The sequence below is a fragment of the Mizuhopecten yessoensis genome, unplaced genomic scaffold (genome assembly GCF_002113885.1).
Source record: "Mizuhopecten yessoensis strain PY_sf001 unplaced genomic scaffold, ASM211388v2 scaffold716357, whole genome shotgun sequence".
NCBI lineage: Eukaryota > Metazoa > Mollusca > Bivalvia > Pectinida > Pectinidae > Mizuhopecten > Mizuhopecten yessoensis.
Genome location: NW_018480076.1, coordinates 1,067,016 through 1,089,702, shown reverse-complemented (window position 1 = coordinate 1,089,702; position 22,687 = coordinate 1,067,016). Strand labels below are relative to the sequence as shown.

Below are 22,687 nucleotides of genomic sequence, written 5' to 3'. Positions count from 1 at the left end.
ATGCAGCACTTTCAAATATTGAACAGCTATAATTCTGTAAAATACATGTCAACACGTAAATTTTATGGAATATTCCTTTTGAAAGCGACTTGGAATAATGATTTCACAATAGTGACAGTGGTAATACTGTTTGACTTGTTGGTACCCGTTACCTTAATAAAAGCTCCAGTGATCAATACAGAGATCTCTTGTACCTCCTGTTGATTCTATAATGAAAGGACTTCCAAGAACACAAAACACTGATAACATCCTTTTTAGTCTTGTATTTGTTACAAAATCAGACTTTATTTCAACATCAAATGAGAATAGGTTGTTTGTTAAAGACTGGTGAGCACTATTTTGCCTTTGTTAAAACACAAAGAATTAATATTTTCTCACAGGACATCAAGCATAAGATATAAATAATGAAGTGTACTGAATCAGTGTCCAATTACAAATCAACTGGAGTTCTCTTACAAAGTGAAAGTGTTTAATTGTTGGAAACCATCCTGAACAGCCACGACTGATAAATCTATGGTAAATCAAGTGGATTTTGAATTGCAAGTCAAAAAATCATTTGTGCCATCCAAAACATCGGGTTTTTTATCTTATATACCTATATATTTATTTTTTTGGAGAATCATCTAGATGCCTGTGAAAGTGTAACCTGGGATTTATGATTTTTATTTAGTAGTATGATCTTCACAAAACACTTGATTTACAACAGATACCCTGACCACACTAAATTTAATAAAGAATATACCTCGTACATCTCTGCTTAGATAGTCAGTACCCACCTCTTATGCTTCCAATGCTCAATATGTTTGTGGCAAGGTACTAAGTAATATCAAACTTTCCTTGCTAGCCTACAACTGTATTATTTACATGTAGACAGGTGCTTACACCACTTACATATTGAGTAACATATTGACAAGAATGCCCAGTGTAATTAACTGGTACTCGTTTCCATGTTTTCTCGCGTCAATTTCTGGTCATAGTAAAGATATGATTTTTTCTAAATATATTTTTATTAACGACAAATGCAAATGAAGTCTTTGAAGAGGCAATTTTGTTTTCTCTCTCATAAATCATTTCCATACAGAATATTTAATTACGCACATATATACTGAGTAATATTTGTGATATTTTACCAGATTCATATCAATATATACCTGGCATTTATCCATTTTTAAACAAATTGCATAACAATCTTTTTCAGAAATATCAATTGACCTGGTGATGTGTTTAGGTCTACTGATCAAAAAATATGTAACCTGTCACTTCTTAAGTCCATTCTGCACTGAAGTTTTTATATTTGTTGTACATGATTGAAGTGAAACAACTCCAACTACTTCCATGATTTAAAGAACACGTGGAAGAAACCATCAAAGTATCTAAAGATTTTGTACACACAATGTATCTAGGAAAATGATGAACTGTAGCAATGTCTGAAATGTCTCAATATGTGTTGCTTTTTTTCTGCTGCTTTCGATGTAAAAGTAGTTTTCATATTTAGTATTGTATTCCCCCCCCCCCCCCCACTCCCAAATTAATCAGGCCATGCTTTTCATGCATATTTTTAAGATGTCCTTGCGTAAATATTGATACATTACAGCTGATGATGTTTATACTAATAGGGTGTTGCAAACTTCTACACTGTACATACATACAATGAATATAATTATGGACATTTAAAAGAAAAAAAATGTACCGTTCAGCCCTGCAATAATTGAAGAAATGTCCTTAATCTTTTGATATCTTTTTGTTCTCATTGGTTGTCAGTTTTCTGTCATAAATTCATTGGAAAGTTTAAGCATAACATGAATGTAATGAGAATGTAATGATATAAATAAAATAAAAAAATCCAGTCATTTTGCAGTCCTCCGTTTTTGTTGTTGTTGACATTTCTTTGGAAAAAAGCAGCAGAACTGGTCCTTTTAACAAATATCTATATTATATCGACTTTATTAGTACATCTACCAAGGGAACTACATATGTACACACCTCAGCATATCAAACAAGGGTTGAAAACAGTACTTGTTTCTATGCATAATCCAGCAAGTTAAGGCAAGGCACACACCCACCAGTTCAATCCTTGGCTTTATATTGAAATGGCCTACATAATTTGATACAGATTCTTGTAAAACCAAGAGTGTTTGATAATCTAAACAGGAATGAGAATGACTCCATTATATAGAGGCTTCATCTCTCCTTCATGTTGTTGAATACTTCAATAGTATATCTTATCTTTGCACAACTTGTATACATAATGTACATATGATAATAAGTTCTACAAGCTGTTATGCATAAATAGGGATAAAATCATCGACAGGAGATGGGTGGATCTCCGACACTTCAAACTGCCATAGAAGGGACAACTTTATAGAGATCAAGAACTGTTCTGTTCAGAAACTCCGGCTTCCCAAATGATACATGGAAAAGAATATTTTCATAATATCAAATGGTTTTACCATACAATTAATTGCCTTTGAAAAAAAGTCAGGATGGCAATTTTTTAGTGTATACACTTGATACACAAAGAACACATTGGTTTAAATTCAAAGTTAACTTGTAATGTATGTAAAAGAATTGTCATGTCCTTCTCACATAAAATCCTTAAAATCCTCAATTCACCTCGAGAATCTGTAACCAACCTACTGATAGAACTGTGATAGAACATGAAACCTGTTATTCATTTTGAATATTTAAAATAAACAAGCCATGGTTGAAAATGTCATTTTGTTAAAAGTCACTGCTTGCTGGGATTTTTCCACAGCACTCCTGTCCATTGTGGGGGTACATTTCTCAAGACTCATGTGTCACATAAATTCTTCCTTCCTTCCTTATTTTTTTACACATATAAATTTCATTCACATGTAACATCGCAATACCCAGAGTTTCAAGTTATTTATATCAATTTGACAGTATCTGACTTTTAAATAATCAAGATATATTGTTCTGTTGCGACTGTTGTCTGTTATTGAAGTTGCCTTGGCATGTATTTTTAGCAGTAGGGTAGGAGGACTACTTCTGTGAGGTTGGTACAACTGTCTAGAGACACCTCACAATGTTATACCACTGAAAAGTTCAAAGATTAACTCGTTTTCACTGAATTGCACCACTCTCTCCTCCAAAGTGTCAACTTCAATGATAAGGAGTTGAAGTATAGCAATAGTGTGGATCTGAGGGACAGTTATTTGAGGTCGCGAGTTGTTGTCAAGGTAACAATTGTTCACACAGCTTCTGACTTTCTCAGTTGGGTTGGTACAACAACATTTCCTGGCATGACATAGTCCCCAATCATGAACTGGTTGCTGACCGGATACATTTCTCCCCTGCTGTTGGTTACTGTGCTGTTATTTTCGTTCGCACTACACATACTGTTGCATGTCGTTGACCTGGAGCTCTGTAAAAAATAAACAAGACAATACTCATTTATCATTTACTTATAGCAATCAGAACAACCGTAAATCATGATTATTATTTGTTCTGATTTTATAACTTTTTTTTTTAATGACACAGTGACATAATTTCTTCTACATATATTTTGACAACAAAGACATTTTATTCACATGACCAATAATACACCTTTCTATTGGTATGATATATTAGGGGAAAAAATCACTTCCAAAACACCACAACACTTTATAGCATGCTCATATAGCCAACATCACAACTCAAGAACCAGCAAGTTGCACAAAAAGTATTGTAGATTCTATCACATCAAGATACTCCTTGGTAAAGAGGAACTTGATTGTGGCAATATGCTGATATTACATGTATGCTCATATCATCAGGAGGATACAGAGCAGGCTGTGATGCAGTTTAAAGTGTGAAACACTAGAAAATAAATTCTGTAGGGTATAAATTTATCACACATTTTACTGTCAAAACTTTGAAAAATAGCCCCCAAAGATAAATGAAGTATTTGATCGATATCCAAGTTAAAATACCAGTGGACGCTTGAAACCCAGCGATTTTAAGTAGCTTGTCAAATAAAAACAAATCCTGATTTTTTGAGGGTAAAAACACACGTTATATGGGTCATATCCTTTCAAACTTTAGAATCAAAGTTCTTTTTGGAAAGTTGGAAACATAATCCTAAGAGTCTAGTGAAAGCCCAAATACATGTAAATAAAATGCCAGAGGACTTAAAAACAGCATTGAGATAACACATGCTATTCAAGATCCCATTTTGCATTAATACAGAGTAATCAACATCCCAGTTTGTATAAACACAGGCTATTCAAGATCCAAGTTTTTATTAACAAAGACTACAAGTAGGAAGTAGTAGTTGTAAATTAATCCATATTTATTCATATGAATTTTCCAAACCCCCCTCCCCCCCCAATCAAATGACCTTTAAAATATAATCCCTAATCAGAAGAATATAAGCACATTTGGACTGGTTCTTTATTTCTTACAAATATTTCCTTAAAAAAACAACCAGGATTGGGCATCATGCTTAGCCTATGAAAAAAAAAAATCAGGAGAGAGAGGTCACAAGCGAATGTAAAGTACAACGTCCAAATATCATGAAGGAAGATTATAGCTTTTGTGTCTTCCCAACAGCTAAGGTCATATGATGATGATGATGATGTTGGCAGATGATGAGGTCACTTGATTGACACAGTATCATGGCAACACATTATCAGGCTTAATTGTAATACAACAGTTTACAACATTGTTACTACCCAGGAAAAGTGTTATGTATTCAGGTTAATTTGGTAAAATGTCTTGTTCATTGATAACTGTCTTTATGTAAAATGCTGGTGAACAAAAGCACAATCTTCTATAAAGGGTTGATTCATACAACATCAACAAGTTAGTTAAAGTGGCAAAACTGATTAGACAAATTAAACTCTAATATCAAATGTTTTCACAGGTATAATAAAATACTAGCATACTGGAGATTTGAAGGCTCCACTAAAAGCAGTCATTCCAACTGAAAAATAACCTTTTACTTTTTTAATAAATAAGATCTGTATCAGAGGAAAGCTGAGAACTTTCAACTCTAGTTCACTATTCCAGACCATATAAAGGCAGGAAATTGAATTTCAACTAGTTTTACAACTGTTTTGATCTATTTTCAATTTTTGCTAAGATTTCTTTCCAAAAATCCCTAAGAAGTAAGTGTAAATATCTCAACAAATTCTAAATACCAATAAGTGTTGGGGAGAGGTTTGTGTGCAGCTAAATGAAAATTAAATATAGTGCACCTGAAAAGTGTTAGGCTAATAATAGACAACATCAAAAAAATTTGTAAAATTACTTAATGTGGAAAGTGCCATATAGTGTTGGGTTACATTTTAAGCATGCATTAAATATATGAAAAAAAATTGTGTAGAAAGAAAAACTACATTAATGAGAATATTTAAGGCCTTGTTAAATCTGCTATTTACGGCTAATGCTGACCTGTGTATTCATCGCGAAGTTTACAGGACTTATTCCTCCTCCGACAGACGTTCGGTTTGCATGGTGGGTGTTGTTCGTCACCAAATTTAGAACACTGGGGATACTGCCCGGGTTTATTGGTGCGACATTAGCTGCAAGGAGGTAAAATGTGATGCACTTGATATACAAGGATAACACACATAAGTTACTGATACATTTACTTTATTGTGTGAAATCTTAATGGTGCATCAAGATTTTCTTTTCATCATCTTTACCCCAAAAATGAAAAGAAAATTTTGACAGAAGCTGGAAGATTTAAGCACTTCTGAGGGGCAAAAAAGCAGGCAGGGCATGTAGCGACCCTTATTTAAGATGAAAAGTGCATAGTTGGACCACTTACAGTGCATGAATTGGACAGGGAGTGACAGGATCATTAAATGCATGTGTGGGTCAATGACAATGGACTGACTGGATGTATATAAATGTTGATTCCATGTTTATATAAGTCTGTCATTTCTAAGTTTAAATGATGACTACACGTAAATGTAGACCAGTGCAATGGATGTTTCAAGCCTAAATCAGTAAATTATGTGTTTCTGACCTACAACACCTATTTTTGACTACCTGGTACCTACCCTTAAGTTTTGGTTATAAAAATATATGTTTAATTCCTTAAGGAAAATTACCATTATAACCAACGGTTCCAAGTTTAAGTTTATGAGATGGAAACATGTTCAAGATACATACATGTACAATACAAACTCTAACCATAGCCCCACAAGTTAAATGCCACACTGTTTCACAACATTCATCATCAGTTGTGTACAATGTATTTGTAGCTAATGTGAGGGACTTATTTTCAAAATCACTTTGTGAGACTGTCTGGGCATATTGCATGCATAGTTGTTGCAAACATATTGAAGAATGTAGATTATATTAATATTACGTTACATATTTTTCTGCATTAGTGAATTTTAACGATCTGAAAAATATTTTGCTTCAATTCAAAGTAAAGAAGAACGGATAGAAATGAAATAACAGACTACACACATATTTCATTTCACTCATATAACATTTATTATAAGACAACCTACAGTAGCCCCCACTTGTTTTGGGGATATTACACCTATTCTAAGATGGGCTACAGTAGTCCCCACTTGTTTGGTTTGGGGATATTACACCTATTCTAAGATGGGCTAAAGTAGTCCCCCGTCAGTGGTGAAGGTATATAACAATCACTAGAGTGTCGTTGTATATACTCACAGACTGGGATCAGGTTTGTTTGTACAACACCCTGCTGCTGCAACATGTTGGGGTCTATACCATTCATCAACCCGTTCATGTACATCGTGGAACCTTAATAAAAGAAAACCAAATAAACAATGACCTTGATTTTAAAACCAACACAATGACAAGCTAGCAGTGATCTATAAAATTTACATATTTGATTAATATCGTCTTCAGAATTCGACAGAAATATAACCTCAAAAATCAACAGTTGACTTTAAAATGACTACTTAACTATTTTACCTGTAGCAGGACTATTTCAATACTTACCTGTAGCTAGACTGTTCCAGTAATTATCTGAAGGAGACGTGGTGTTCTGACCAGGAGGGGGCTGCGGATTCTGACCAGTGTATCTGAAGAACGGGTTCTTCAGGTCCAGTGTATTTGTGGACTTTGACCCTGTTCCTGGGATATTTACCTCTATATCAACATCATAACTTTGTCTGAAATACAGATATTTATATGATTGATGTTAGCTAAATTTCAAGTCTTTAAATCCGACTTAATTGATAATTATAAAACTTTTGGATTCTGCGACTTTCGATTCTTCACAATATTAAAGCTTGGTCTTTAACAATGATCAAATAATTTGAATAATTATCGAACACTAATCTGGGCTTGGTTGTTCAAATCCAGTATCACTGAACAAGTCTTTCATGCAGATGATTACTGTGAATCCATATACATGTAGTTTTCACTTCTAATCTTCATATTTTGAGAAAATAAGCTGTATGAAATAATGTTTTACGTTTGACAATAACTTTATCTGGACCATTACCTCTTGTTACATCGCAGGAGACATTTGCCGGTGACCGTCTGCCCCCGTTTTACAAGCACAGGAGTCTCTATCAGGCATCGTACCTGGTACCAATGTGTCAGCGTCTCCGTTGGGGCTGTAGACAACCATATGGATTCACTGAAACACACACAACTTTCCTGTAGATATTTCACAACAGCTTAGAATCTCAGGTCAGCAATTATGGCCATTTTTTCACATTTTTTCACTGGGTTATTAAAAAGAAATTATTTGAAAGCTGGATGAATCCTCTTTTTTGAATCTTGGGATTTTAACATGAACATGACCAAAACAATAATAATATATGAGAAATATATAAATAGTGAACAATCCTAATATGAATATTTTCTCTAAGTACATGTATTACAAATATTTATGGACATATGCCATACTTTTTGTTGGTGTGTTTTAAGTTCTTCTAACAGCCAAGGTTTTGTTGATGGAGAAAAATTGGAGCACCCCGAGAAAAACCAACCGACTATTGCCAGTACCTGGTGACTGCCCCACTAGGCCTTAAACCCGTGCCCCGGTGGTGGATGGCTAGTGAGTAGTGATCATAGATCGTCACAAAAGATAGTATCCTTATACACACACTTGTAAGACATCAAAAACATGTACATTTCTAACACCACTGCAGCCCTTATATGCCATGCTTGACATTTTATTGTGATTTGAGTTGAACATGTATCTCAAAAAGTTTATCTGCATCATTAAGGAATTACTCAGGTGTTCCCAATGTGTACATCCTTGGGTAACTTTCAAGTTTATCTGCATCATTTAGGAATGACTCAGGTGTTCCCAATGTGAACATCCTTGGGTACCTTTCAAGTTTGTCTCGTCACAAAAGATAGTATCCTTATACACACACTTGTAAGACATCAAAAACATGGCCATTTCCAGTACATGCATCAAATCCCTTTACTGCATTGATGTGTTACATTCACTGAAATAAACTAGAGACTTTTTCCAAAACTTACTTTGTTCCCAGAAAGGCGACATCAAACCAGAAGGCTAGCCCGTGTATGAGACCTGATTCCATCATGCTAAATGTCAGTGGTATCTCTATCACATGTAAATCTGTTTCATCTGCTGTTTGGAAGTCAACTGTGTATTTGGTGGATTTTGCAAGACAAATATTGACATCAAATGTATCCTGAAAAATAAAATGTCAAGCGAGTGTAAATGGGTTTTTTTCCAGACAGAAACTGCAGTAATTTCAAATGTTTAAACCTTCATTTATGGGAAGACCGTACAAACTTAAACTCAATATTTCACCACATATATTTTTTAATATTGCTTCATGGCATCAAATATCTTTTTTCCCCCCTTTTCTTTTTTTTTCTTTTTTTTTTTTTACAATTTTCCCAGTTTTACGAAGGCAGCTATAGGCTTTTATTTAGCTATTTTATATTGGTATCAGTGTAAAAACCTATTTTTCAATCCTTCCTTTGAGTTTCTCCCATAAGAAAACCTATTGAAAATGAAATACTTTTTTTGGAATTAAAGTACTTTTCCAGTCATTTTTTCTATGGAAAATATTAAAGTAAGAAGCATTTCAATTCCACTTGAATTCAGGCCCTATCTTAAATTCGAAAAGTTTGAAGGTTTGTATTACTGAACAGAAAACCTCAATGATTTCATTTTGTGTTACACAACTTCATTAAGGACTGAGGAAGTGAATTCCTCTGAACTTTCAGCTTGGAATCTAAATATTGCTGTTATAAAACCACTCAAGTTGACAGTTTACAAAAGCTAACTGGGCCTTTAAAGGGACTATTTACTCAAATGACAACCTGAAAATCGAGTCAATACTGAAAATATACATCTCTCAATGTAAGCTTTTGTACTTGATAATAATATGACCTGACGTCAACATCCAATGTGGTCAGTTTAATCTTTTGGGAAAGCCTGATAAAAATAGCTACGACAGAAATAGAGCAATATCCTGGCCTTTCAGTGAGAAGTAAACATGTACAGCACTACGCTGTCGACCGACAACACAGTGCCAGTAACGAGTCTGAGTTCACACATAACGCATTCTTGAATTTACACATTAAACCCCAGGTAAGAATTATAACTATCATAATATAAACCTCTAATCAGATATTTCTGTTCATATTTGGATTTGAATAAAAACGAACAGGTTTAATCAGATCATGCACGCACTGAGAGGGTGCCGCAGGGAGAATTTCAAACCACAGAAAGTATGATATCAATAGATCAATCGATCATTTATAACGATGTTTGAGATGCTATTGGAAGATGATTTTGATTCAGAATAAATGCATGTACTTGTATCCCAGAAAGGCTAGGTGAATTAAGCTAGAAGTTACCTACTCTCCTCGGCTGGAAAGACATTTTTGTTAGCTAGAAATTCACCGACAGCTGCCCCTAAAGTTAAGGATTTCTCAATTACTGATTAAAAACACCAAGAAAGCATTGTCTCTGGTCAATTTCTCGACTTGAATTGTTCATAAGGAGTATCAAACTATATAATCATAAAGCGTTTTATGACAACATTATAAAAAAAACTTACTTCACTAAATTGTCCCATTAAATGGAGTGAGAAAATGTTGAAAAAATTCCAATTTCTTTACACAACAACTTTGCAACACTTTACACAGCAACTTTGTATCCATTGATATGACCTACCACAATAGGTTGTTTGAAATACTCTGAGACAGCTGCACTTCGTAAGCTAGTCAGGTCTATTCCATGGAAAGACTGTTGGTACCTGTACATAAATCAAAAGTCAATTAAAGAAACGATAACATGCTTCACTTGCAACAAAACAACAACAAGAGGCCAAACGAGATTTAAACATATTTGATCCCTTTGACCTTGAATATGAGCAAAGGTAATTCATTTGAACAAACTTGGTAGCCCTTCATCCCTGCATGTTAATGGCCAAATATCATAATCCAAGGCCTTTTGGTTATTGAGAAGAAGTTGTTTAAAGTTTTTAAACATATTTGACCCCTGTGACCTTGAAAATAGGTGAAGGTCATTTATTTGAACAAACTTGGTAGCCCTCTATTACAGCATGCTACTGGTCAAATAGCATCATCCTAGGCCTCTTGGTTATTGAGAAGTTATTCAAAGGTTTTAAACATATTTGATCCCTGTGACCTTGAAAATAGGTGAAGGTCGTTTGTTTGAACAAACTTGGTAGCCCTTCATCTGAGCATGATACTGGTCAAATATCATTGTTCTAGGCCTCTTGGGTATTCAGGTGAAGTTGTGTAAAGGTTTTAAACATATTTGACCCATGCGGCCTTGAAAATAGATGAAGGTCATTTGTTTGATCAAACTTGGTAGCCCTTCATCCCAGCATGTTACTTGCAAAGGCCTTTTGGTTATTGAGAAGAAATTTTTAAAAGATGTTTAACATATTTGACCCCTGTGACCTTGAAAATAGATGAAAGTAATTTGTTTGAACAAACTTGGTTGCCCTTTATCCCAGCATGTTACTGGCCAAATATCATTATCCTAGGCTCCTTGGTTATTGAGAAGAAGGTGTTTAAAGGTTTTAAACATATTTGACCCATGCGGCCTTGAAAATAGATGAAGGTCATTTGTTTGATCAAACTTGGTAGCCCTTCATCCCAGCATGTTACTTGCAAAGGCCTTTTGGTTATTGAGAAGAAATTTTTAAAAGATGTTTAACATATTTGACCCCTGTGACCTGGAATATAGGTAAAGGTCATTCATTTTAACAAAACTTAGTAGCCTTTTATCCTAGCATGTTACTGCCTAAATATCATTATCCTAGGCCTATGAGTTATTCAGAAGAAGTTGTTTAAAGATTTTTTAAGACAATTGACCCCTGTGACCTTGAAAATGGGTGAAGGTCATTTATATGAACAAACTTGATAGCCCTTCATACCAGTTTGCTTCTGGCCAAATATCATCACCTTAGGCCTTTCGGTTATTAAGAAGACGTTTAAAGTAAAATATTGACGCCGGACGGATGCCGCACCACGGCATAAGCTCACTTGGCACTTCGTGCCAGGTGAGCTAAAAATAACAAAAGCAATAAATGACATAATTGCAGACCTTGATATGATTTAGCAAAATTTAAATAAACTGCAAAATATAACTTTTCTTTACTTTTCTCAGTACCTGTGTTCTTACTAATGCAATTTCCCATCACATCATATTATGATCAGTACATTGATTGCAGTTCAGGTTACATATGACAAAATAGGAGATGATAGTCGACAGGTCTGAAACAATAAAACGCTATCAGGTATATTGATGACTTGTCAGACCTTAATTAGATGTTGGATTAATAATCGTTCTGTCGTGGGCTCCACTGAAATTACAACATACACCACTGGTGCTTCCACAGTTTATAAAGCCCTACAGTATATAGTCTGTCCATACTATTTGCCAGATAAAGACGCAATTAATAGCATATGCAAGTTTTCTGCCGGGCCTATGTCACTTAATTGAGGCTTCAGTTCTAGGTTAGGTTATATATAGTAAATGCGAGTACCCTTTTAATGGAAAAACACTGTAGCTGGAATGTTATGAATCTGAACTTTTCTGTTTGTTGTTGATTCATAAAATCCATATTTGAAATTGTACTCACCAGAAGTTGGCTTTTGAAAACTGCTCCATGTAAAGAGCTTCATCTGTGAATGGTGCTATGTGTAGATCTCCTTGAGATGGAAACATTTTACCTAAAATTAAAAAAAATGCAAAGTTTATACATTTGGAATTCATTTGTTGATATGTTATCCAATAAGACAAAGACAGATTATTATAACAGTATAGTACACATTCAATTAGCAAATGTCATCAAGGAGCCCATCTCATGTCAGGTGTGAATGATCTATATATAGAAACTGCCAGTTCATGTAAATATACAATTCTTTTCAGTTTCTGCCGAAACATTACCTACGTTGCATCTCTTCTTGAATGGGCTATTTTAATGAAAAAGACAAAACAAAACTACAATCACTGTATATGGAGGATTTACAAACGAAGCTTAAATAAGTAAACATTTACCAAAAACCTATTTTCATGATCATACCTGAAATTATTTAACAGTCAGGATAATTATTCGAGACATGAACTGAACAGATCCATGTGTCCTGTTTGAATTTGTTTGATTATAATAGACAAGATGCTTAAAACTCTTGGGAGTCTCCAAAACATAATAATTCACAGTATAACATTCAAAAGAGTAGGCTATAAATCATTACCTCCTGGTCGAAGCCACTTTTTTGCATGTAAGAAGCTTTCCAGCATGCGCTCATTGAAGAGCATGTAGCCCATGGGCTCGGATATGATGGTGTCTACCTCCTCCGGGATCTCCACCTCCTCTACCTTGCCTGGTATCACAATGATCTTGTCTCCAAGTTTGTTGTGTTGAACAAGCATCTGTAAACAATCAAACAACACATACAATGACAGTGTTCAGTACTGTGTTAGCAGCAATAAAGGAAGTTTTAATTTTTTATTTACAAGGTTTGTACTTACGATGAAATTCAAGCCTTCCCCCTCCCCTCCCCTGAAAAATAAAGCCTAAAATCTCCTGCCACTATACAGACAATCAGATGTGTAACGGTCTGTAATCTGGATGACACATCATCAGAAAAAACAAAAACAAAAAATGGTGGGTATTCAGAAAATCTAGAAATTAACTTGGTAATCCTGCATTTAGTCCAATTCAAGTCTTATTTTTATCTTTTCATGACATTTTTTTGATGAATTTAGATGCTTTTATAGTATTTTCCTCAATTTCGGACTTCCTTGTTTTCAGGGCATATTCAAGGGTTACATAAACCCTTATTTTTATCATAAATCATGTTTAACTACATCAAATGGGGGTTTAGCAATTTGTCATAATCAAATTCAACATTGCAAAACTTGAATGTCACATTCAGGAATTATAGGTCATATTTACAATAAGTGTTCTTGTTCTGCCTACCTCACAATGTTGTGCCATGCTGCTAGCTTCAATTGCATACACTTTTCTAGCACCTGCTTGGATGGCAAAGAAGGACAGGATTCCCGAGCCAGCTCCCACATCTAAAACAACCTACCAAGCAAAAAGGAAATCGACACTGATCATTTTCTTAGTTAATGATGTGAACATTTTCTTAAATAATGAGATCTGAAAAGATTTATAGATTATATCACTGTTTTATCATTGAGATCCTTGGTCTGTGATAAACGTTAAGAAATAGAAGATTTTCGTGGAAGAATACATTGAACCTTAAAACTATGTAGAAAGTTATGTTTAAAACCATATTATCATCATTGGCTTTTCCATATCCACATTTATGCTAAAAAAAAAAAAGTGTTCTTATCCTCACAATATTTTCTTCATAACTTTGTAATGATTTGTTTATGACAGACTGTTTATGTGGGGATACAATTTCCGCTTTTGGCAGGATGTTTCCTGGAGGGAGCAAACATTCTGTTTTGAGAAAAAAATGTTCCTAACTGGGAAAATCCATTCATGTTCTCCAGTCGTTCTCAACTTCTTCTTCATTATTCTCATACTAACAACCCATAATTATCAATTTATCATGCTACCAGTGTAGATGGTATAAAGTAGTGTGATAAATGTATATACATGATTCTGGTTACACCCCAGATTTCTATGACATCACATGTAGTGATGATTACTAACACTCAATCATGAATTAATTTCCTGACACCCTATATTTGCCAGTAATGCCCATATCTGAAAAATAGTGAAACAGTGTTCTTGACTTTCAGGTTGTGATAGGATGACAAGATGAATGGCAACCAATAAGCCCAAACTCTTTATTGTGATGATACAATATGTATATACCTAGTCAGTGGATACACACCAGAAGGATGCCACAGCCAGACAGAATTAATGATCTTTGAGAAAATCGCACATTGCTGCATCTGTGTACATTACCTTATCATGAAAGTCTACTAAGTTTGCCAATATCGCTCGTTGGTATGACGAAGTCCTGATGTAGTCTTGCATCATGTTCTGTTGTTGAGATAAGTACCCATAGAACTGTAAAGTAAAAGAGTTCCTTATTTAGTACAACTCTTATGTATATCAATTCTAAAACATTATCTGGACGAGTCCATTATGGTCTACAGTGGTGAAAGGGTTAATAACACAAAAACAGTACCTGAAAGTATTGCACAGCAGATGCTTCATCTGTTCTCTCTGAGAATGTTGATTTAAGGCCAGATGTTAATTCCTTCAACCTGAACTGAAAAGTTTTCATTGCTGCAAAGAAAAGGTATGAATAACCAACACAATTCTTTACTGAACAACGAATAAATACCAACATCACTGACTAGTTATAACAAGACAAATTAATACAATTGCATTTAAGTCTGTTTAGTAATTCTATCAACAGAGTAAGGTCACACACAAGATGAAACAGTTTAAAATATATATTAACTTGGATTTTAAAACCAAGAGAGAGTTCATAAAAATCTGTACCAAGAAAACAAAGGTATCAGGTATAACAACGATTGCAGCAGACACATTTTGGTCTCTGTAACAGCAATTGACCAAACTAGTGAATCCTTAAGTTGGCAAAGCCATGTCGTTAATTTTTATATTCAGGTAAATCAACATACTGTGTACACTGTTGAATTTGACCCGTGAACTCTTCTGATCTTCAGTGAAGACAACACATTGTTTTCCCAGTCTGGAAAACTCAGTATCATTATTCACAACAATTCTATGGCATTCTTTATCATCTGAAAAATAAAAATAGAAGAAAAGTGTTCACAAGCATAATCTTAACACACTTCAGTAAATGTTGTTGGTTACACTTGTGGTTATCGTTGTTTCGTTGATACATGTCACTAGTAAAAACTTTGATTGTAACATATCATCAGGATACACCGACACATCCAAACACAGGAAGGTTGTCCCTTACATATTAAATCAATGTTATTCCAAGACTTTAATACCATGTCACCAGCAGAATTTAAACCTACAACTGCAAGGGAAAATCCAAGTGTTCTATAAAGAACTTTTAAATCAAGGTATGTTTCTTTCGTCTGTCAGGTCGGTCAACAGAAAGACCACTAAGGTCACAACAACAAACAAACAACTATTTAGAATATGATTAACAAAAAGCAGTTCATATTTTGCTGTTGTGTGTAATGTTACCTTAAAATATGATTTGAAGTGCAACAAACTTTCAACCTAATATATCACATTAGATATCAAAGAGTTGGCTAGTGAGCTGTGACTTTTAGTAGTTCAGTTGCTTGTCTATGTCTATTTACCAGACTACCACAAACTTTTATCAAAGGATCCACTTAATTTTTATAAACAATCAAAAAATATTAATTATTCATGCTATAACCAGCTGTCAAATTCTATTACGCTGATCAATAACCAAAAAATGAAAATGTATATTGATCATCAATACTTTTATCAACACATATGCTTCTGAAAGAAGTTTAATTCAATATCACTTTATTATGATAGATTTCGTAGCGTAAACCACTTTTTTTGCTCTATTTATAGTGGCGGTTCATTGGCGGTATCCTTTGTTCGTTGACTTAAAACACAATTATGAAAGGCATTGAAGGATCTGTTGACACTGACCACTGTGAAAAGTTAATAAAACACTTTCAATCTGTGATGAGACATCTAAACGACATTTCGTATTAATGACTGGCTTGAAATCCTCTTCTTCGGTGAGGACAGCAACCTGCACGTTGTCGTACGTCGTCGCCATATTTATTAGATGCCACTTCGAGGCTACAGTCTGTTCCTTGAAAGACCGAAAGAGTTACACTTTTACAAAGGAAAAATAAAAGCTGAGATATATAATCAAATTGACATCAGTCACAATAACTTAATCAAAATAATTTAAACCAAATGTTTCAAAATTAATAATTAAATGTGGAAAGAAATGATGATCCTCGATTAGATCAAATATTCGAAAAAATGAAACAGTCTATAGATTTAAGATGGTCGACCATGTGGGTAAGGTTGTTCTTCCCGGCGAGATCGTCACCGGTTTTAAAGCATCTGAGAAAACATCAAAGGTTATTCTAGGGCCAGGACTCAGACAGGAGACAGAAACGATAAGAGCTACAAAACCGGGAATTTTAAGACACAAAGAGCCCAATATTTATTGGGTCGACAGTCACCAGAAGAGGGTGAGGGTTGTAAACACGACAAGGGAGATAACTATTACATCTCAATCATTAAGTCAATGTATCCGAAAATAATATGCGTTTTACAAGTCATATTTCTTCTGTCATATATATTTAATGGTAATTTACTATAGGTGATGCATATCAGTATGAGATAGAGATGTAGTGAGTGTTGTGTTAATTTTCCATGTTTACAGAGACAGAACGATAAAATATAGAAGGATTTTAACAAGCTGCTTTATAGCAAATGCTGTCAAAAAGGAAGTATCGTCTAGTCACCAGTTTCCGCGCGTTATGTATTTCCGCGCAGCCATTTTATCAAGCAATATCTAGAACCCATACCTGAAAAAACGGTGATATATTTCATTCATGAACCGGTCTTTTTTGTAGTCTGACAAACGTACGAAAATGTCGTATGCAAATGAGGCCACATCTCCTCGCCGATTTTTGTCCACTTCCGAAGAGCCAAGGAGACATTCTTCCCTCGATAAACAGTGTTTTCAATAAAACGTAAACCTTGTAATGCAATGAACTTCCAATTTTAAACAGAACAAAAATGAGAAATAACTTACCATCAACCAAAACCGATATAAAACTGCAGAAAAAAATAATAACAGATTCTATATTATAACTAAATAAATATAATCACGGACTTAGATAATTCCGTGATATAATTAATAAATTTATAAAATTACATGAATTCGTTCAATTTGACATCTTGAAAAATCAATTAAAAATGTGAAATATAAAAAAAGTGTGTGATAATTAATTAGACAATCAAAGATGGTTTTTTTATTCCAAATGAAGCTTTTGTTCTTTCAGGTCACTGTAAAGAATTTCTTTTTAGTGTATTCTTTTTAGATTTTATACATGTTTATGACAGTCTTCCATAATTTCAACAGTTTTCTGCCGATATGAGTACGAAATCGGGGATGCTTCTTAAGTGCGCGGAAACCGGTAACCCGAGGATATATTAAACGATATCACTCATCTTTTTAAAATACCACTGTTTAACTCACAACAATAACTTACAAGGCAATTTCATCGAAAGAAAATAACATGCAATTCATACTCTGAAAAGCTTCACTTTAATACATGACAGACACTTGTCTATGATTGAATATAAATACAAGCATTAGCCTTGATGTATTGACAGTCGAGGCTAGTGACTCAGGAATGATTATTTGATTACAGAATTATTCAATAGAATCATTTTGTGAATATAAGGTTTTTAAGCAAGATGAAATGCCAATTGTGAAATACTGGTCAGAGCTAATCACTTTATAGAGTGTGGGGCATTTCAGTATTGTCATAGTATATTGACCCCCACCCCCTCCGCCAAACTTACCTTCTTTTCATATGCTGTCACCTACAAAGGTTCATTTAAATGTTGCGTTTCATTCCCTACTTTCGTTTTTACAGAGTTATGGGCCTTTTTTATATGAAACATTTCTGAAGGTTTGGAATTATGGATTGCTTGAAATAATTTACCTTGCTAATAGTGTTTGGAATTGATTCAATTTTCATGATTGATCACTTACTCTAAACTAAAAACTGATTGATGAATGATAATTTTAAAGAAATTCATGGTAAAATCCTCCATGCTGTTGTTCTGAGTTGCTCATGAGACGAGAGTTGTGAGAATTACCTCCCTTCAAATGCTGTTGAACGTGTAATTTAAGGTGAAAGTGGCTATGAGTGTGCTTGAAAGTAAAAGTATGTCGCTGTCAATGCTGATAGGCTTGAAAGTAAAAGTATGTCACTGTCAATGCTGATAGTCTTGAAAATAAAAGTATGTCACTGTCAATGCTGATAGGCTTGAAAGTAAAAGTATTTCACTGTCAATGCTGATAGGCTTGAAAATAAATGTATGTCACTGTCAATGCTGATAGGCTTGAAAGTAAAAGTATGTCACTGTCAATGCTGATAGGCTTGGAAATAAAATAATATTGCTGATAAATATCAGGAGACTTTTGCTGCTAAACTATTGTTAGTTTCCAGCATGGAGATAGACCTAAAATCATTGATCACTCTATTGAAAACTCCATTGTACCTACACAATCATTCTAACTAAAACAGTTGTGAATTCTGAAGTCAGTTAATCAGTTAATCAGCCTTAACTACCCAATAGTCAACAAAGTTAATAAACTGGAACATGATTACTTGTTATGATACATGTTTACTATCCCTGTGTTCTTTACTCTGCAGTACATACCTGTTAAAGGAGATACAGTCCTTGGGATTGTGACAGCTAAAGCAGGTGACATCTTCAGGGTGGATGTTGGGAGCAGTGACCAGGCATCATTACCATATGTAGCTTTTGAAGCTGCTACCAAAAGGAACAGACCTGATGTGAAGGTAAATTGAATAGTGTCACATCATAGACCAACCTTATCTCTACCTTCCATATAATACACAAAGGGATTCCTAATAATGAATAATGTAATAAGTACACATTGCATAGTTGGGTTGAATTCCAAAAGTTTATAAGAGTAGAACATCATTGCAAATATTGAAATAGTCTACCACACTTGAAAAAATTAATTGGAAAATATGATTTTTTTTATTCGTTACATTATTTTAGTGTCCATTTGTTAAAAAAAATTACTTGGTAAATTTAACTTTATCTTGGAGATACCTTTGTCCAGTTGGCATTCGTATTGCATATGAATGCCAACTGAAAGCAGTTCAATATTTGTTTTTACCATTTTTGGAATCTGTTTATCTCATGTTAAATTTATTTACACTTATCAATATTCAGCATTCAGTTAGAATAATGTATTTATCGTGCATAGCTGGTACTAAACAGTAACAATGGATGGTCGATGGTATCCAAAGTAACAGCTATGATGTCATAATAGTAATGAGTTTAATAATTAGCTCATGACATTCATTGTCCATATGAATGCCATCTAATTGTAGTAGGGTTATATATTGGCTATGCCATACAATGGTAGATATATTTCCATGACATTATTTTTGAATAGCAATGTTTTATGCTTCATATATTGGTAAGAAGTATTGCATGGTCATCATTGTGTCAATATTATCTTTGAATATTGAAGGTTGGAGATATAGTGTATTGTAAGTTTGTGGAGGCCAACAAGGACATGGAGGGAGAGGTGGTGTGTATAGACAGCAGTGGCAAAAGTGGAGGCCTTGGTGTAATTGGCAGGGATGCAGGATACCTCTTCCAGGTCCCCATCAACCTCACAAGGAAGTAAGTGTAAATCCGGGATCAATGTCATTAATGGAGGCTAGTTCCACAAGGTGTCTGTCCATGTCACAAGATAGTCAGAAGTTCAGGGTTCATTGGCAGGGAGGAATACCTCTTCTAGGTCTCCATTAACCTCTAAAAGAAGGAAGTCTAGCTCATGGGTTATTGGCATTGAGGGAGGATACCTTTTTAGGTCACCTGAGCTTTAGCTCAAGTGACCTATTGCTATCCGTTTTCGTCCGTCGTCGTCCGTCGTCCGTCGTCCGTCGTCCGTCGTCCGTCGTCCGTTAACATTTTACATTTCAAACTTAAAGTCAAGTTCTGCTGGGCCGATTGAACTGAAAGTTGGTAGGAATGATCGCCTCATGGTCCTGACAAAGTGTTGTTATTTTTCGGGTCAATCAGAAATACAATTTGGCTGCCATGGCCGCTATTTTGCTACTAAGTTCTAATAGGCCGATCTCACTTAAAATTGGTCTAGGAATGATCAGCTCATGGTCCTGACAAAGTTAAGTTAACATTATACTATTTTTTACTCAAATTGGTACATATTTCAACAACAAAAATAAATACTGTAGACTCAGGTGACCGTTTAGGCCCATGGGCCTCTTGTTTTGATTCCAGCCTACCTCAAAATAAAGTAAAATGTTTGTCTGTGGTTATTGCAAGGGATGGAGCTACCTCACCTATATTGCCATCCTTCTCACAAGAGTTTAAGCCTAGATCAGGAGTCATTGGCGCAGAGGAAGGATATACATGTAGCTTCCAGATCTTAACTTACTTCAAAATGAAGTATTTTTCAGTGGTTCTTGCCAGGGAGAGAGGCTAATTTAGCCTAATTATAACTCCTCAGGTCCCCAACAACTTCAAAATGAAGTAAGTGCAGGTCCACGCAGGGCTTAGTTGCATAGAGGGAGTCTTCCTCACCTAGGTCTCCATCCTCTTAACAAGGATATACTGTATACAGTTATCCTAGGTCAGGGGTCATAGGCAGGGAGATGTCATCCCTTTAAGGTCTGCATCATTCTCCTAAGGAAGTGACCATAGTTCAGTGTAGGGGTCATTGACTGGAAAGTGATACTTTTTATAGGCCTCGATCCTTTTCAAATAGAAGTAAGTCTACTTTAGGGGTTATTGACTGGAAGGGGATACCTTTTATAGCTCTCAATCCTTTTAACAGGAAAGCAAGTCTAGTTTAGGGATTATTGACTGGCACTGGAAACCATAATGCAATATACTGTGATACACACAACATTTAATTTGATATGTATTAGTATAAATATATAAACAATAGTCCAGAAGGAACAGATAGATGACATGGTGTAAAATACAATTGGTATGAATAGAGGTGCCAAACAGGACTGCTCAGTGTTTTTAAAAGCTGTATCTATATGACTCTTTCATGGAGTGAAAACACCAATTTAGCTTATATTACATACCATTGGTTTTGATGTATACTGTACTGGCATATTATGCATTGATATGCAATACCAGTATGGTCCATAATATATTTTTCCCAATATCTAACTCATACTTTTCATGATTTTACTTTTTGCTACTGAAGCTAATTTGAATAGAAAAAGAATTATAATTTTCATTTCAGAGTGCTCAGTCCTGATTGTGAATTGTTCGGATCACTTGGTAAGAACATGCGTTATGAGACGGCAGTTGGGATGAATGGTCGGATCTGGGTGAAAGCAAAGACAGTTGTGGAAACAATAGCCATTACAAACGCTATATGTGCATCTGAGTATATGACAAACACTGAAATTAAAAACATGTGTAAACGACTAGCTGATTCTATGGCTGGTTTCTGAGTAACATGTGTAAACAACTGGCTGATTCTCTGAGTTAAGTGTGTAAATGACTGGCTGATTCTCTGGCTGGATTCTGAGTTTCTTGTGTAAACGACTGGCTGGATTCTGAGTTACCTGGATAAACGACTGGCTGGATTCTGAGTTACCTGGATAAACGACTGGCTGGATTCTGAGTTACCTGGATAAACGACTGGCTGGATTCTGAGTTACCTGGATAAACGACTGGCTGGATTCTGAGTTACCTGGATAAACGACTGGCTGGATTCTGAGTTACCTGGATAAACGACTGGCTGGATTCTGAGTTACCTGGATAAACGACTGGCTGGATTCTGAGTTACCTGGATAAACGACTGGCTGGATTCTGAGTTACCTGGATAAACGACTGGCTGGATTCTGAGTTACATGATAAAACGACTGGCTGATTCTCTGGCTGGTTTCTGAGTTTCATGTGTAAATGACTAGCTGATTTTAATGCCTGGTTTCAGAGTTGCACATTTTAAGAACCAATCCACTACTCCAAGCAACTTTAATTAATCATGTATAAGGACGAGTGAATGGCTGAAAATCTAACTCTGGAACAGTGGCGATGACATGTGCAATTCAAGAATATAGAGCCGTAACGTTTCCCAATATCGGGGCAAAATTAATTAATCGATCTTGTAAACGAGTGACAATGAGAGTGGACATGACTGTTAATGAGTGGACATTATTAATGCACAGGAATAGGGTAAGAGGTGAGAGGAGGCAGCAATGTTTGTAATAAGACTGTTTCTTGGTGATGTAAAGACAAAGTGTATATGTATGATTTGCGATTCACTTCATTATTGTAAGTGCTGTTAATAAATGTTGACTTTATGACTAACACTGTCAGAGTTTCTTTGTACATTGTATAATCCCACTTAATTGAACTTGTTGTAAAGTTATTTATGCATTAGTAGTTGGGAAAATGAAAGTAAATTGATTATTTTAGTATTTACAACTGGCAGAGTTAGATATTTCTTTGAATTTGACAGATTGCATGTAATGTATTTAGAATTATCTGGCTTAGGGTTGTTAAAAGCAAGT

The 22,687-nt window shown here is 34.9% G+C and overlaps 2 protein-coding genes across 3 annotated transcripts; one reads left to right on the top strand and one right to left on the bottom strand.

The window, feature by feature from the left end:
- Window positions 1-250: 250 nt before the first annotated feature.
- On the bottom strand, window positions 251-16,183 carry LOC110443659 (histone-arginine methyltransferase CARM1-like). Of its 2 annotated transcripts, XM_021488015.1 has the most exons (14): window positions 16,032-16,183; window positions 15,047-15,169; window positions 14,587-14,687; window positions 14,361-14,465; window positions 13,395-13,505; window positions 12,667-12,844; window positions 12,051-12,141; window positions 10,109-10,190; window positions 8,434-8,609; window positions 7,439-7,576; window positions 6,931-7,103; window positions 6,637-6,729; window positions 5,395-5,525; window positions 251-3,385 (listed from the first exon to the last, which is right to left on the bottom strand). In XM_021488015.1, the coding sequence occupies exons 1-14, from the start codon at window positions 16,162-16,164 to the stop codon at window positions 3,212-3,214; spliced, it is 1,809 nt and encodes a 602-aa protein (XP_021343690.1). In that variant the 5' UTR covers window positions 16,165-16,183; the 3' UTR covers window positions 251-3,211. The 2 variants fall into 2 exon arrangements, with proteins under 2 accessions (XP_021343690.1, XP_021343691.1); XM_021488016.1 differs by lacking the exon at window positions 5,395-5,525 and having other exon boundaries at window positions 3,209-3,385.
- A 206-nt stretch (window positions 16,184-16,389) lies between these two features.
- LOC110443702 (exosome complex component RRP40-like) lies at window positions 16,390-22,482 on the top strand. Its single transcript, XM_021488084.1, has 4 exons — window positions 16,390-16,591; window positions 18,797-18,946; window positions 19,654-19,808; window positions 21,409-22,482. Exons 1-4 carry the CDS (start codon window positions 16,400-16,402, stop codon window positions 21,620-21,622), a joined length of 711 nt encoding a protein of 236 aa, XP_021343759.1. The 5' UTR covers window positions 16,390-16,399; the 3' UTR covers window positions 21,623-22,482.
- Window positions 22,483-22,687: the final 205 nt, after the last annotated feature.